This window comes from Lates calcarifer, linkage group LG3, assembly GCF_001640805.2.
Source record: "Lates calcarifer isolate ASB-BC8 linkage group LG3, TLL_Latcal_v3, whole genome shotgun sequence".
In the NCBI taxonomy this organism is placed as follows: domain Eukaryota; kingdom Metazoa; phylum Chordata; class Actinopteri; family Centropomidae; genus Lates; species Lates calcarifer.
Genome location: NC_066835.1, coordinates 23286172 through 23297215, shown reverse-complemented (window position 1 = coordinate 23297215; position 11044 = coordinate 23286172). Strand labels below are relative to the sequence as shown.

The window sequence follows — 11044 nt, the reverse complement described above, 5'->3', positions numbered from 1 at the left end:
GACTCTGAGCTGTTGTAACGTTTCTTCCTCCAGAACAGCAGGTTTAGAACATCAGGTTTTATGAGGATTAATAACTCCTCTTCCGGTCTCTGTTTAAACCTGAGCTGTGATTGGTTCAGTCTGTGTCAGTGACGTAACTCCCCCCCCCCCCCCCCCAAAAAAAAAAAAAAAAAAAAAAAACACACATACACATACACAACACTGGGAGTTAAATTCAAATAATTTATTCAAACATTCAATTAAAATCTCAGCCTGATCAGTCCTGTTCTGACCCGGACCTGGACCACCTGTCACACCTGCCAGGTGTGCGTCCACTCGTGACGTCAGCGGGTCTCGATCCTCCTGGCTCCGGGACTCAGAGCCTTCAGAGCGGCCGCAGGTCTCTTCAGCTCCTTCATCACCTGCAGCCCGAGAGCTTTAACGGGCCGCAGACAGACCCGGGACCTGCCGGGACCAGGACCGGGACGCGGGGGAGGAGGTAGTTCCGTCGGATCCCCGGTGTCTGTGACCGTCACGGTCACCGGTGTGTTCCGGTGAAACAGAGACTCCCGTCGGCGCGTGCACGGGCTCGCGGCCAGCACGGCACGGAAGCCGTAGGACGTGGTCACCTTCTCCACGTGAGGCAGCGACATGGCCGCGCGCGTCGTCAGGTCCGTGTCCGCGTCCGCGTCCGCAGAATCTGCCGCTGCCGCGGTGGCTCGGTGGGGAGTCCTGATCCGCGGCGGTAGGCGGAGCGGAAACCGGGGTGAGGCCGCGGGACTGAGCGGGATCTCAGGAGGACTCCGTCCCGGACTGTCGTCGTCGTCAGGGTCGGACAGCAGTCTGGTCCGGTCCGGGGAGCTCCGGAGAAGCCGCGGGGACAGGACGCGGAGCGGACTGCGGGACGGGATGAGGAAGTCCGGGATCCGCTCTGGGGTCAGGAGCAGACTCCACAGAGAAGATCCAGATTTAACAGCTGACATGATCCCTGAGGCTGCGGAGACAAGAGGAGCCAGTTTAGACCAGAAGCAGGCTGATCTGGAGGCTTGAGTCAGGTTCTGTCTGCAGGTCTGATGTGAACCGTTTGAGAGTCAGACCAGATCCTGGGCTGTTCTGAGTCACTCTGATCCAGATCAGAGAAGTTTACTTACCTGAGTGACTCTCACCTGGTCTGAAGCAGATCTGAGTCGGAGTTAGTTTATATCAGCAGCAGCACAGGTGGATCCAATCAGACTCATCAGAGTCCAGACCAGGACCTGGTTTACACTGAAACATCTCACTGACTGACGTCATTGATGCCCCCACCCCCACCCCCCCCAGTGAGACACAGAGAACAGCCTGAAACAAACATCAGTTTTTATATGAAGAATTCATTGACATGTTGAGAACAGACGAGGAGCTTTTACTGCAGCGGGAAAAACAGGAAGGAGCTGCTAAAAACAGCAGGAAGTCAGGATCCTCCACAATAAGAGTTCAATCCCCCCCCCAGAAAAAGAAAAAGAAAAAAGAAAAAAAAAGCATCTTCATCGTCATCATGTTCCCATGTTAAAATCAGAGTTCGTGGTTTCCTCGTCCCAGTGCATCATGGGAGTTAAGCCGTACAGTGACCTTTGACCTGGTCAGTCCTTGTCTCTGTGAAAACAGGATCAGTCTCATCATGTAAAGTCAGTTCACCACATAGGTTAAAGTCCGCGGCGTCTCAGAGCCCCGCCCCTCCTGCGGCAGTCAGTGCGTGTCATCAGGAGGGGGTGGGGCCTCTTCCAGTAATCAGAGCGGCTGATTGGCCAGCGGTCCCTGTGGCGGCTGGCGTGCGATTGGTCAGAGTCCATCAGTCGCTATCGGAGCCGACGGCTGACGAGCCTTTCCTCTTCCTCTTTGGAGCTTTGGGCTTCGAGTCCTCCTCCTCCTGAAACAGGAAGAAAAACCACATCAGATCCAGACCAGGTTTCAGACAGAGATCGAACCCGCGGCGTGGGCGGTACGTACCGAGGCGCTGCTGGAGGCGCTCTCCTCCTCGTTGTTGGTGGGTGGAGCTGCTCCCTTTCTGGAGCGCGGAGACGATGCTGGAGCTTTACGGCGCGACTTGGGAGGTTTGGACTGAGAGTCCTCGTACTCCTCAGCCAGAGCGAACAGGTCACTGAACCTGCAGGAGGAGGAAGTGATGTCATCAGCACCTGTCAGCTGTGTGTGTGTGTGTGTGTGTGTGTGTGTGTGTGTGTGTGTGTGTGTGTTTGTGTGTGGACCTCATCTTGTGAGCCTCATCACAGCTGGCCTGAACGTGCTGCAGAGCCTGAAGGATCGGAGTCTGAGTGAAGACTGAGAGAGACACAACCAATCACCAAAACATCATCAATAACCAATCTGTGTGTGTGTGTGTGTGTGTGTGTGTGTGTGTGCGCGCGCGCGCGTACAGTTGTTCTTGGTGTTGCTCAGACTCAGTCTCAGGTTGTCCATGTGCTCCAGGATCTGTTCCAGGGTCAGCTGAGCCAGTTTACTGCTGGAGCTACGAAGACTGAGACACAGAGGACAGGTTAATATGGACTCACCTGAGCCAGGTGTCCTCACCTGTCTCTGTGAGTCTGAGTCCTCACCTCTGTCTCTGTGAATCTCTGTGAGTCTCTGAGTCCTCACCTCTGTCTCTGTGAATATCTGTGAGTCTTTGAGTCCTCACCTCTGTCTCTGTGAATATCTGTGAGTCTTTGAGTCCTCACCTCTGTCTCTGTGAATATCTGTGAGTCTTTGAGTCCTCACCTCTGTCTCTGTGAATATCTGTGAGTCTTTGAGTCCTCACCTCTGTCTCTGTGAATCTCTGTGAGTCTCTGAGTCCTCACCTCTGTCTCTGTGAATATCTGTGAGTCTTTGAGTCCTCACCTCTGTCTCTGTGAATATCTGTGAGTCTTTGAGTCCTCACCTCTGTCTCTGTGAATATCTGTGAGTCTTTGAGTCCTCACCTCTGTCTCTTGCGGGGCTGGTTGTTGTTCTTGATCAGCTGGGCCTTGATGTGTTCTCCCAGCGTGTCGTCATATTTGGATGCCCAGTGTCTCAGGATGCTGGTGGTGAACTGGTCCTCAGGGTGACAGGGTCGACTCAGGACCATCTTCACCATCTCCTCACTGGGCCTGACACACACACACACACACACACACACACACACACACACACACACACATATACACACACACACACACACACAGAGAGTTAACGTCACACACTCGGTGGTGTGTAGAAACTTCAGTCCTCAGTGTTTGTTCACCTACTTCTCTCTGCGGAGCTGCAGCAGCAGACAGGATAAGGCCTCTGGATGCTCTGAAAACACAAAGACAGACAGAGTCACAAAGACCTGTCTGAGTCTGACTCAAGATCAGGGTCAGGATCAGGGTCCTGATGGGTTACCTTTGTATTTGAGGTGCTGCAGGATGGGGATGATGGTCTCCAGAGGGATGCTGTGAGCCAGGAACAGCTGCCAGGTGCTGTACTGCTCAAAGGTCTCCCAGTCCAGAGACTGTACTGTGGGAACAAGGAGAGGGTTCAGTCAGCTGCAGTTCAAGACCACTACAGTCCATTACAGACCAATACAGACCACCACAGAACACTACAGTTCAAAACAGTCCACTATAGAACCACAGATGTGCGAGTCTCACTGAGGATGTTGAGCACAGAGTCCTTCCTGAACATCACCAGGTTGCCCATCATCACATGACACATCAGCTCCTGTAACTACACACACACACACACACACAGAATTATTTATAATGCATTAGAACAGTCTCAGTTTATTAATCTACCAGAGTATTGATCAGTTGGTCAGGTGATCAGTTACCTGTGTGGAGTCAATGACGGCGACGATCATGTTGAGCAGCTCACCGCTTCTCAACGTCTCATCTGGAAACTGAAGGAGAACTCAGGTGAGTTCAACAGGTGTGTGTGTGTGTGTGTGTGTGTGTGTGTGTGTGTGTGTGTGTGTGTGTGTGTGTGTGTGTGTGTGTGTGTGTGTGTGTGCGCGCAAGCAACCGAGGCCAAAGGTGTGTCTACATTTTAGTAAGTTTAGCAAAAAGGACATTGTTGCAACACAGTCAATCTGATGAAGCATTTGAACAAGCAGAGAATCACTTTAGGAGCAGGAAGTTGCTCCGTGTTCAGCTGCAGGAAGAGTTAAAGGTTCTCAGTCTGCAGCAGTGAACATCACTGACTGTCACTGAAAATTATTTGCTGTATATTTTTTATGTAAGAAAACTGCTTTTAGTGGAAAAACGCCAAAGCTCAGGAACTAAACCCAGCCCAACGGTTACCTCAGAGTAGATGGAGGGGGTGAGGTAGCAGAGCAGCCGGACGTCGTCCTCCTGACACGCCTTCATATCCATCATCAGACAGGTGTGCAGGTCGCCGAGCGCCGTCGCCTGAGCGAATGACTCGTACAGCATCATCTTCCCGTTCGCCGCTTTACTGTTAACGACACACACACAGTTAACATCACAGAGGACGACATCGTCTCTGAAATCATCACGTGAGCGGCCAGGTGAGTCACCTGGCTTTGAGGTAGTAGAGCAGGTGGTATCCGATCTTAGGCTGTTTCTGGTAAAGCTCGGCCAACATGTCGAGCAGCACTGAGAAGCCGCTGTTATCCTCCTGCATCGTCACCAGGTTCCTGAAGATCAAACAGACGGGTTTACACACCGACTCCTCCAGGGACCTGAGAGACAGAGATGGACAGACAGGTGGAGAGAGAGACATGGTTAGAGAGAGACAGACAGGTGGAGAGACAGACATGTGGTCAGAGAGAGAGAGGTAGAGACAGACAGGTGTGGTCAGTCTTACTCCTCAGTGATCTCCTCTGGTAGGACGTCTCCTCTGAAGTGATCTTTGAACAGTTCGGCCAAACAGGAAGCAAGAGCCGACATCTGCTCTGTGTCAAAGTCCTCCTGAACACAAGACCGCACAAGACCACATCAGACCACATCAGACCACATCAGTCCACATCAGTCCACTGATGTTGTAACTCACCTCCAGGATCAGATCCACGATCTCCTGCATCACCTCACACTGAGTCTCTGTGTCACTGACAGAACACATCAGCTGATCAATCATCAATACACAGATACATGATCAATAACCCCACTGTAAACCTCTGCTGTGAGCACGGGCCGATCTGAGGACCTGAAGGAGGACTGTGATCTCACCTGGTTTTCTGCAGCTGCAGCACCTTCTCTTTCATGGTGTCGTCTAATTGGTCCAGCCAGGGTGTGATGTCAGCAGGCTCCTCCATTACCGCCTCTTTGATTGGATGGAACCTGAACTCTCGTTTCTTTCCTGCACAGTGATTGGTTGACAGACAACGTGATGTAACGGAGTTTTTATCAATGAGCAGGTAAACAAAGAGTTCACCTGCCACAGGTAAACCAGAGTGTATAAAGAAATCAGGTGTAAACTGATCCAGATCAAACCGGTTTTGTTGTCGTCACCTTTGTTGTTGACCTCCTCCTCATCGTCACTGAAGGCGGCCTCTGTGTTGTCATAGCAACCCTCCTCCTTGTCCAACACATGGTTGTCCATATCCATGGAAACAGCCTCCTCCATTTTCACTAAAGACATACCTGAGTTATTACCTGTGGCTGTGTGTGTGTGTGTGTGTGTGTGTGTGTGTGTGTGTGTGTGTGTGTGTGTGTGTGTGTGTGTGTGTGTGTGTTACCCTCAGTGGGGGGGGAGGGCGAGCTGCAGAACTCAGGGAATCTCTCTCTGAGCATTGATCGAAGCTCTCGGTCCAACTTTGGATTATCAAACAACGGAGCGAGGTGACTGAGAGAGAGATGAATAACCTCTGATCAATAACCTCTGATCAGCAATCAATACATTAGAGACTTACTGAACAGTGTGTGTTTCTTACGCCAGCACTCTCTTCTCCATGATGAAGGTGAGTGAGTTGAAGACGCCCTGACGCACCTGAGACTCTAATGGAGGAAAGAAGTGAGGGATGATCTGAGGAGGAGGAGGAGGAGGAGAAGGAAGAGCAGGACGAGGAAGAGGAGGAGGACGAGGACAAGGACAGGAGGAGGAGGAGGACAGGAGGAGGACAGGAGGAGGAGGAGGAGCAGGACGAGGAAGAGGAGGAGGACGAGGACAAGGACAGGAGGAGGAGCAGGACGAGGAAGAGGAGGAGGACGAGGACAAGGACAGGAGGAGGAGGAGGACAGGAGGAGGACAGGAGGAGGACAGGAGGAGGAGGAGGAGCAGGACGAGGAAGAGGAGGAGGACGAGGACAAGGACAGGAGGAGGAGGAGGACAGGAGGAGGAGGAGGAGCAGGACGAGGAAGAGGAGGAGGACGAGGACAGGAGGAGGAGGAGGAAAATGATTTAATTCTCTCATTGTTAAGTTATTTTGTGTGTGTTACTCTGTCTGTGTGTGTGTGTGTGTGTGTGTGTGTGTGTGTGTGTGTGTGTGTGTGTGTGTGTGTGTGTGTGTGTGTGTGTGTGTGTGTGTGTGTTACCCGGCACATGAAGTCGAGCAGGGTAGCGGTGATGGCAGGATGAGGCTTCATGGAGTGATGCATCACCAGGATGGCAGGTTCTGACACAGACAACAGAGACGACCTTTAACCTTTGACCGTGTGTGTGTGTGTGTGTGTGTGTGTGTGTGTGTGTGTGTGTGTGTGTGTGTGTGTGTCACCTATGTTCATGATGCTGTCTTTCTCTGGGTTGAAGAACAACCAATCATAGAACAGAGCCAGCTTGGCGTTGGAAGCGGCCACATTAGACTGAAGAGACACCAGGTCATTGATCGATTAGTTATTGATTTTAATTGATTCCAGCCTTCAGATTGACCATCTGAGGCCCTGCCCCCTTACCGTGCAGGTGGTGAGCAGCCAGCCAATAATGGCCCAGCGAGGCAGGATGTCAGAGCTCAGCACCTCATTGGACGGATGGACCACTCCACAGATGTAGCGAATCAGATCGCAGCGCAGAGACTGGCTCTCCGCCGTGGACAGGTACTGTCTCTGGAACCAGTCCTGATACCGCTTCTGCTGCCCAAAACGCACCTGAGGAGACAGGTGGGACACAGGTGAGCAGACAGGTGAGGACAGAGACAGGATGATTGTGTTTTGATGTAGAATCAGTCTGAAAAATCACTGATCAATCATTAATCAATAAAGTAGACTGATGAATATAAACAGCGGTCATGCAGCAGATGCACTGTCGACCACATCAGACTGCAGGGTCTGCTGGACCTGGGTGGACCCTCACACTCTGATGTGGTCTGATGTGGACTCTGGTCTTTACCCTGGAGGTCATGAACAGCAGCTTGGTCTCCATGTCCGGGGTTAGTCGACAGGCCAGGAACTTCCTAGAGGTCCGAGCTGTCAGCAGCTGGAGGACACCTGAGACACAGAGGAGACTGGTTCTCATCACAGCAAAGGACTCTGGGTAATGTAGTTTACCAGTGAACCAGTGCAGGGCTGCCCTCTGAATGTCATGAACACCTTTGATACAACAATTACAATACAACAATTCCTTGATACAATTCATTCGAGTTTCTACTCAGAAGTTTGAACCTGAACGCCTCCTAAAGTCATAACAACCCCACCAACCCTGACATCAGAATCCAAGATGGCTGCTCCTCATCAGCAGCAGTGAACTCTCTGCTAATGTTCCTGTTTATAGCAGCTCAGTCTCATTAGTTTCACATGAAGTCAGTCAGACACAGAGAACTGTTTAGGTTTTATCTGTGGACATGTTGCTACGCTGTTTGTAGAGCGTTGTTAGCAACTGTTACTAACAACAGCTAATCTGAGATACGACTGAATCAGTTCACCTTCATGGTTTAATGTTCCAGGTGTTAAAATTGCTGAGGATTGTGGGTAGTGTAGTTTACCGGTGAACTGAGGACTGAGGACTTGTGGGTTGTGCAGCAGGTCTCTCCACAGCAGCTCCATCTCTGGGATCCGAGCGACGTTCTGCAGCAGACGAACCAAATCTCTGCCAATGATCAGACACTCCATGAACTGCAGAGACAGAGACAGAGTCATCAGGATCACCACCAGCGGAGGGGGGCAGATATAACTCACCTCCTCCTCTCCCTCCCTCCTCACCTTCTCCCTCAGCATGCTGATGCAGAAGTCCACCTCCTTCTGACGGAGCGGCAGCAGGTTCGGAGCTCCATGGTCCACGATCAGACGAAGGTAGGTGTAGACTGACATCGCTATCAGCATCCCGCTCTTCAACACCCACTCCCTACACACAAGAAATACATTCAGCTGCTTCACAGTAAAAGGCCTCTGGCTGCTTCAAAATAAAAGCCCTGGGACGTAGTGAGATATACTTCTGCTCCAGCAGGATGTCGAGGACGCTCTCGGCCAGCCACAGGTTCTTGGTGGAGATGTCTCCACCTGAACAGAACAAAGGTGGGAGTTAGTCTGAGCTCTGACGCCTGCTGATGATGTCACATGATGAACTGAGAGATTCTGACCTGCGATCTGTTTCAGCAGCGTCATGACGACTCCGTCAGCTCCCATCACCCCGCTCTTCACCAGTTCTCTGACCAGCCACACCAGCTGCACACACAGTCAGCATCACCCTCAACAGATTCACACCTGAGCACTTGTGTGTACACTTGCTGTGTGTGTGTGTGTCCACCTGTTGTGTGTTTACCTGAGTCCTGGGGACATCCTGCAGTTTGAGGAACTTCTCCATCAGGATCTGGTTGATCTTCACCAGAACCACATTCATCCCGTCTCTGTTGACCAGCGTCAGGTCTCTGTAACACTGCCCCACCCCCACACAAACACACAGTGATGTCAGAGTGATGTCAGAGTGATGTCAGAGTAATGTCAGAGTAGTGATGATGCCGCAGTTTCTCACCCTCTGGGCCTGGGCCGGCTCTGTGAGGACCAGAGTGAACAGACCCAGACACACCTCCTCATGCTGCTGCTGACCTTTACACACCTGATGGACAGGTAAACAGGAAGTTAGACTACAGAATAAAACAGTCACTTTGGTGTAGTGGTGCTGGTGGTTGCCATGGAGATGATTTAACCAGAATATTATGAGCATCTCATGCATTAACAACTGATCAATAACATCAGAAACTGATCAATCAGTATTAGAATCAATAACAAATACTCGGTAGCTTCAGTCTCTCTGACTTCAGATCAATACCATAATCAGCAGTTCAAATGATGATGAAAATCACTAATAAAGTTATTTAAGCAGGTAAACAGGAAGTGTGTGTCTGAACCAGGTGACATGTCACTGTCTACACTGTCACCTGGTTCAGGTGTTCACCACGTGACTGTGACATTAGCACCTGAGCTTCTGTTCAGGCCACAGAGTAAACTTTGGTTCCCATCACTGTGACAGTAGCTGTAGTACAGGCTATAGTATCTGTAGTATGAGTTGTAGTATTAGTAGTATGAGTTGTAGTACAGTGTGTGTTTCTTACATTCGCAGTGAGCGCGTCGTTGGCTTCTCTCTCTGACAGCCCATTGGTCAACGACTGGACGATCCCGACACAACGCTCCAGTCTCTGTACGTACGCGTGCGCGCGCACACACACACACACGCACACACACACACACACAGCTCCGTTAGCAGCCGAAACCCTCTAAAACACCTGAACACGTCACTCAGGTGAAACCCTCGGACCTGACCATCTCACTTCTTTTTGACATGTGAAACAAAGCCACGGCGCATGCGCACCTGTCACTTTCCATCCATATGTTTACGTAGAGTTAGCATGCTAGGCTAACAGCCAGTCAGGTGTGACTGTAAATCGCCGCCGTGACGTCGTTTGGGACTCACTAACACCTGAGACACTCCACTTGTCTCCCACCGCGGGTTCAACCCAGCTACAGCGCGCTAACACATGTTGCTGAGCAGCCCTGCTATGCTAACGCCGTTAGCGCAGTGCTAGCCGTGCTAACTAGCCTAGCCTGGGTGATAAAATGGATCCATGTCTTTGTTTTAAACCAAACTCTTCTCAAACTGCTCGTTCCCGCCGGTGGACTGGCCCCGGTCGGGTTTATCCCGGTTATATCCGCTCTCTGGGCGTTTGCCCGGGTCAGCCTACCTCTTCCAGCTCGTCTTTAGCGTCCAGCGGGGTGGACACCAGTAGCCGGCCCTGCGGCTTCGCCTTCGCCGGTGCAGGCTCCATCTGCTCCCGCCGCGCCTCGCCGGGCCCCGCGGAGCTGAGACGGTCTGGAGTCCCGGTCCTGAGGTGGTTCTGAGTGTTTGTGTCGTTGTACCAGGGGAGTACGGTGCTGACGTCAGTACCGCCGCCTCTATGTGACGCGGTCCGCTCGGTAAATGTGTGTTTTGAAAACTTATTTCAGGGCCGCGGTGACTCTTAGTCCCGCTCTGAGACTCTGTCCGACCAGCAACATAACGGACATCCGCACCGCCGACCGAAGGGGCGGGGCCACAGGCCTGCTGAGCAATCACTGTACTGAGCTCTCTGACTGACGTGAGAGTGAACCAATGAGAGCAGAGGAAACCTGGAGCCAATCCCCGGGCAGCTGGGCCTTTTAGAACTGGTTAACAATAACATCCAGATATTATTGATATTAGTTTAAATCAGTGCGAAGAGTCTGATCAATGAAACTGATCAGAACAATAATCAGTGAAGTATTTGATGAGTTTTTGGTGTTTTATTCTTTTTTTTACTTTAACGTGATAGATCACATCAACAGTTAATAAAGTTACATTAACTTTATTAATAAAGGTTTTACACGCTGACCTCCTGATGTAAATAAATCTCTCAGTGAATATTACTTCCTGATGTCGGGGCTGCAGTTTGCAATATGAGATAATATTCTCTCTCGTGAATTTTTTTTCCCACTGCAGCAGCATCACACGACCACACGCCAAATTATTTCCCACAGATATTCAAGATGTTTCCAGGATAAGAGTCTTTAAGTTTATAGTAATCACAGGGACAATGAACTGGTCAGTTCACAGCAGCTGTTCTTTCCAGAAAATGTCCCGGAAGTAATGATCAGATTATTAAAGACACAAAGATAATAAAACACAACAGAGTTTATTTTGTATTTACACAACTAAACTTCAAAGACTGCTTTTA

The 11044-nt window shown here is 50.8% G+C and overlaps 3 protein-coding genes across 8 annotated transcripts in view; all 3 read right to left on the bottom strand.

The window, feature by feature from the left end:
* Window positions 1–208: 208 nt before the first annotated feature.
* LOC108889923 (C2 calcium-dependent domain-containing protein 4C) lies at window positions 209–1276 on the bottom strand. Its single transcript, XM_018686625.2, has 2 exons — window positions 1131–1276; window positions 209–973 (listed from the first exon to the last, which is right to left on the bottom strand). The coding sequence occupies exon 2, from the start codon at window positions 960–962 to the stop codon at window positions 324–326; it is 639 nt and encodes a 212-aa protein (XP_018542141.1). The 5' UTR covers window positions 963–973; window positions 1131–1276; the 3' UTR covers window positions 209–323.
* A 42-nt stretch (window positions 1277–1318) lies between these two features.
* On the bottom strand, window positions 1319–10383 carry ints3 (integrator complex subunit 3). Of its 5 annotated transcripts, XM_018686596.2 has the most exons (29): window positions 10037–10381; window positions 9410–9493; window positions 8830–8913; window positions 8620–8733; window positions 8438–8522; window positions 8291–8357; window positions 8061–8202; window positions 7844–7973; window positions 7252–7349; window positions 6819–7010; window positions 6641–6728; window positions 6462–6541; window positions 5861–5952; window positions 5666–5772; window positions 5439–5558; window positions 5157–5286; window positions 4981–5035; window positions 4795–4898; window positions 4505–4669; window positions 4269–4422; window positions 3800–3868; window positions 3621–3696; window positions 3373–3486; window positions 3237–3285; window positions 2931–3098; window positions 2391–2491; window positions 2223–2295; window positions 1966–2122; window positions 1319–1885 (listed from the first exon to the last, which is right to left on the bottom strand). In XM_018686596.2, the coding sequence occupies exons 1-29, from the start codon at window positions 10118–10120 to the stop codon at window positions 1808–1810; spliced, it is 3060 nt and encodes a 1019-aa protein (XP_018542112.1). In that variant the 5' UTR covers window positions 10121–10381; the 3' UTR covers window positions 1319–1807. The 5 variants fall into 5 exon arrangements, with proteins under 5 accessions (XP_018542112.1, XP_050925664.1, XP_050925665.1 ...); XM_051069707.1 differs by lacking the exons at window positions 1319–1885; window positions 1966–2122; window positions 2223–2295; window positions 2391–2491 and adding an exon at window positions 2587–2650 and having other exon boundaries at window positions 10037–10383; XM_051069708.1 differs by lacking the exons at window positions 1319–1885; window positions 1966–2122; window positions 2223–2295; window positions 2391–2491 and adding an exon at window positions 2592–2610 and having other exon boundaries at window positions 10037–10383.
* A 600-nt stretch (window positions 10384–10983) lies between these two features.
* Window positions 10984–11044, bottom strand: part of npr1a (natriuretic peptide receptor 1a) — a 17767-nt gene continuing 17706 nt past the window's right edge. For both annotated transcript variants that reach the window (XM_018686594.2, XM_018686593.2), the window contains exon 22: window positions 10984–11044. This exon is cut by the window's right edge and continues 279 nt beyond it. The gene's annotated coding sequence lies outside the window, so the exon portion shown is untranslated.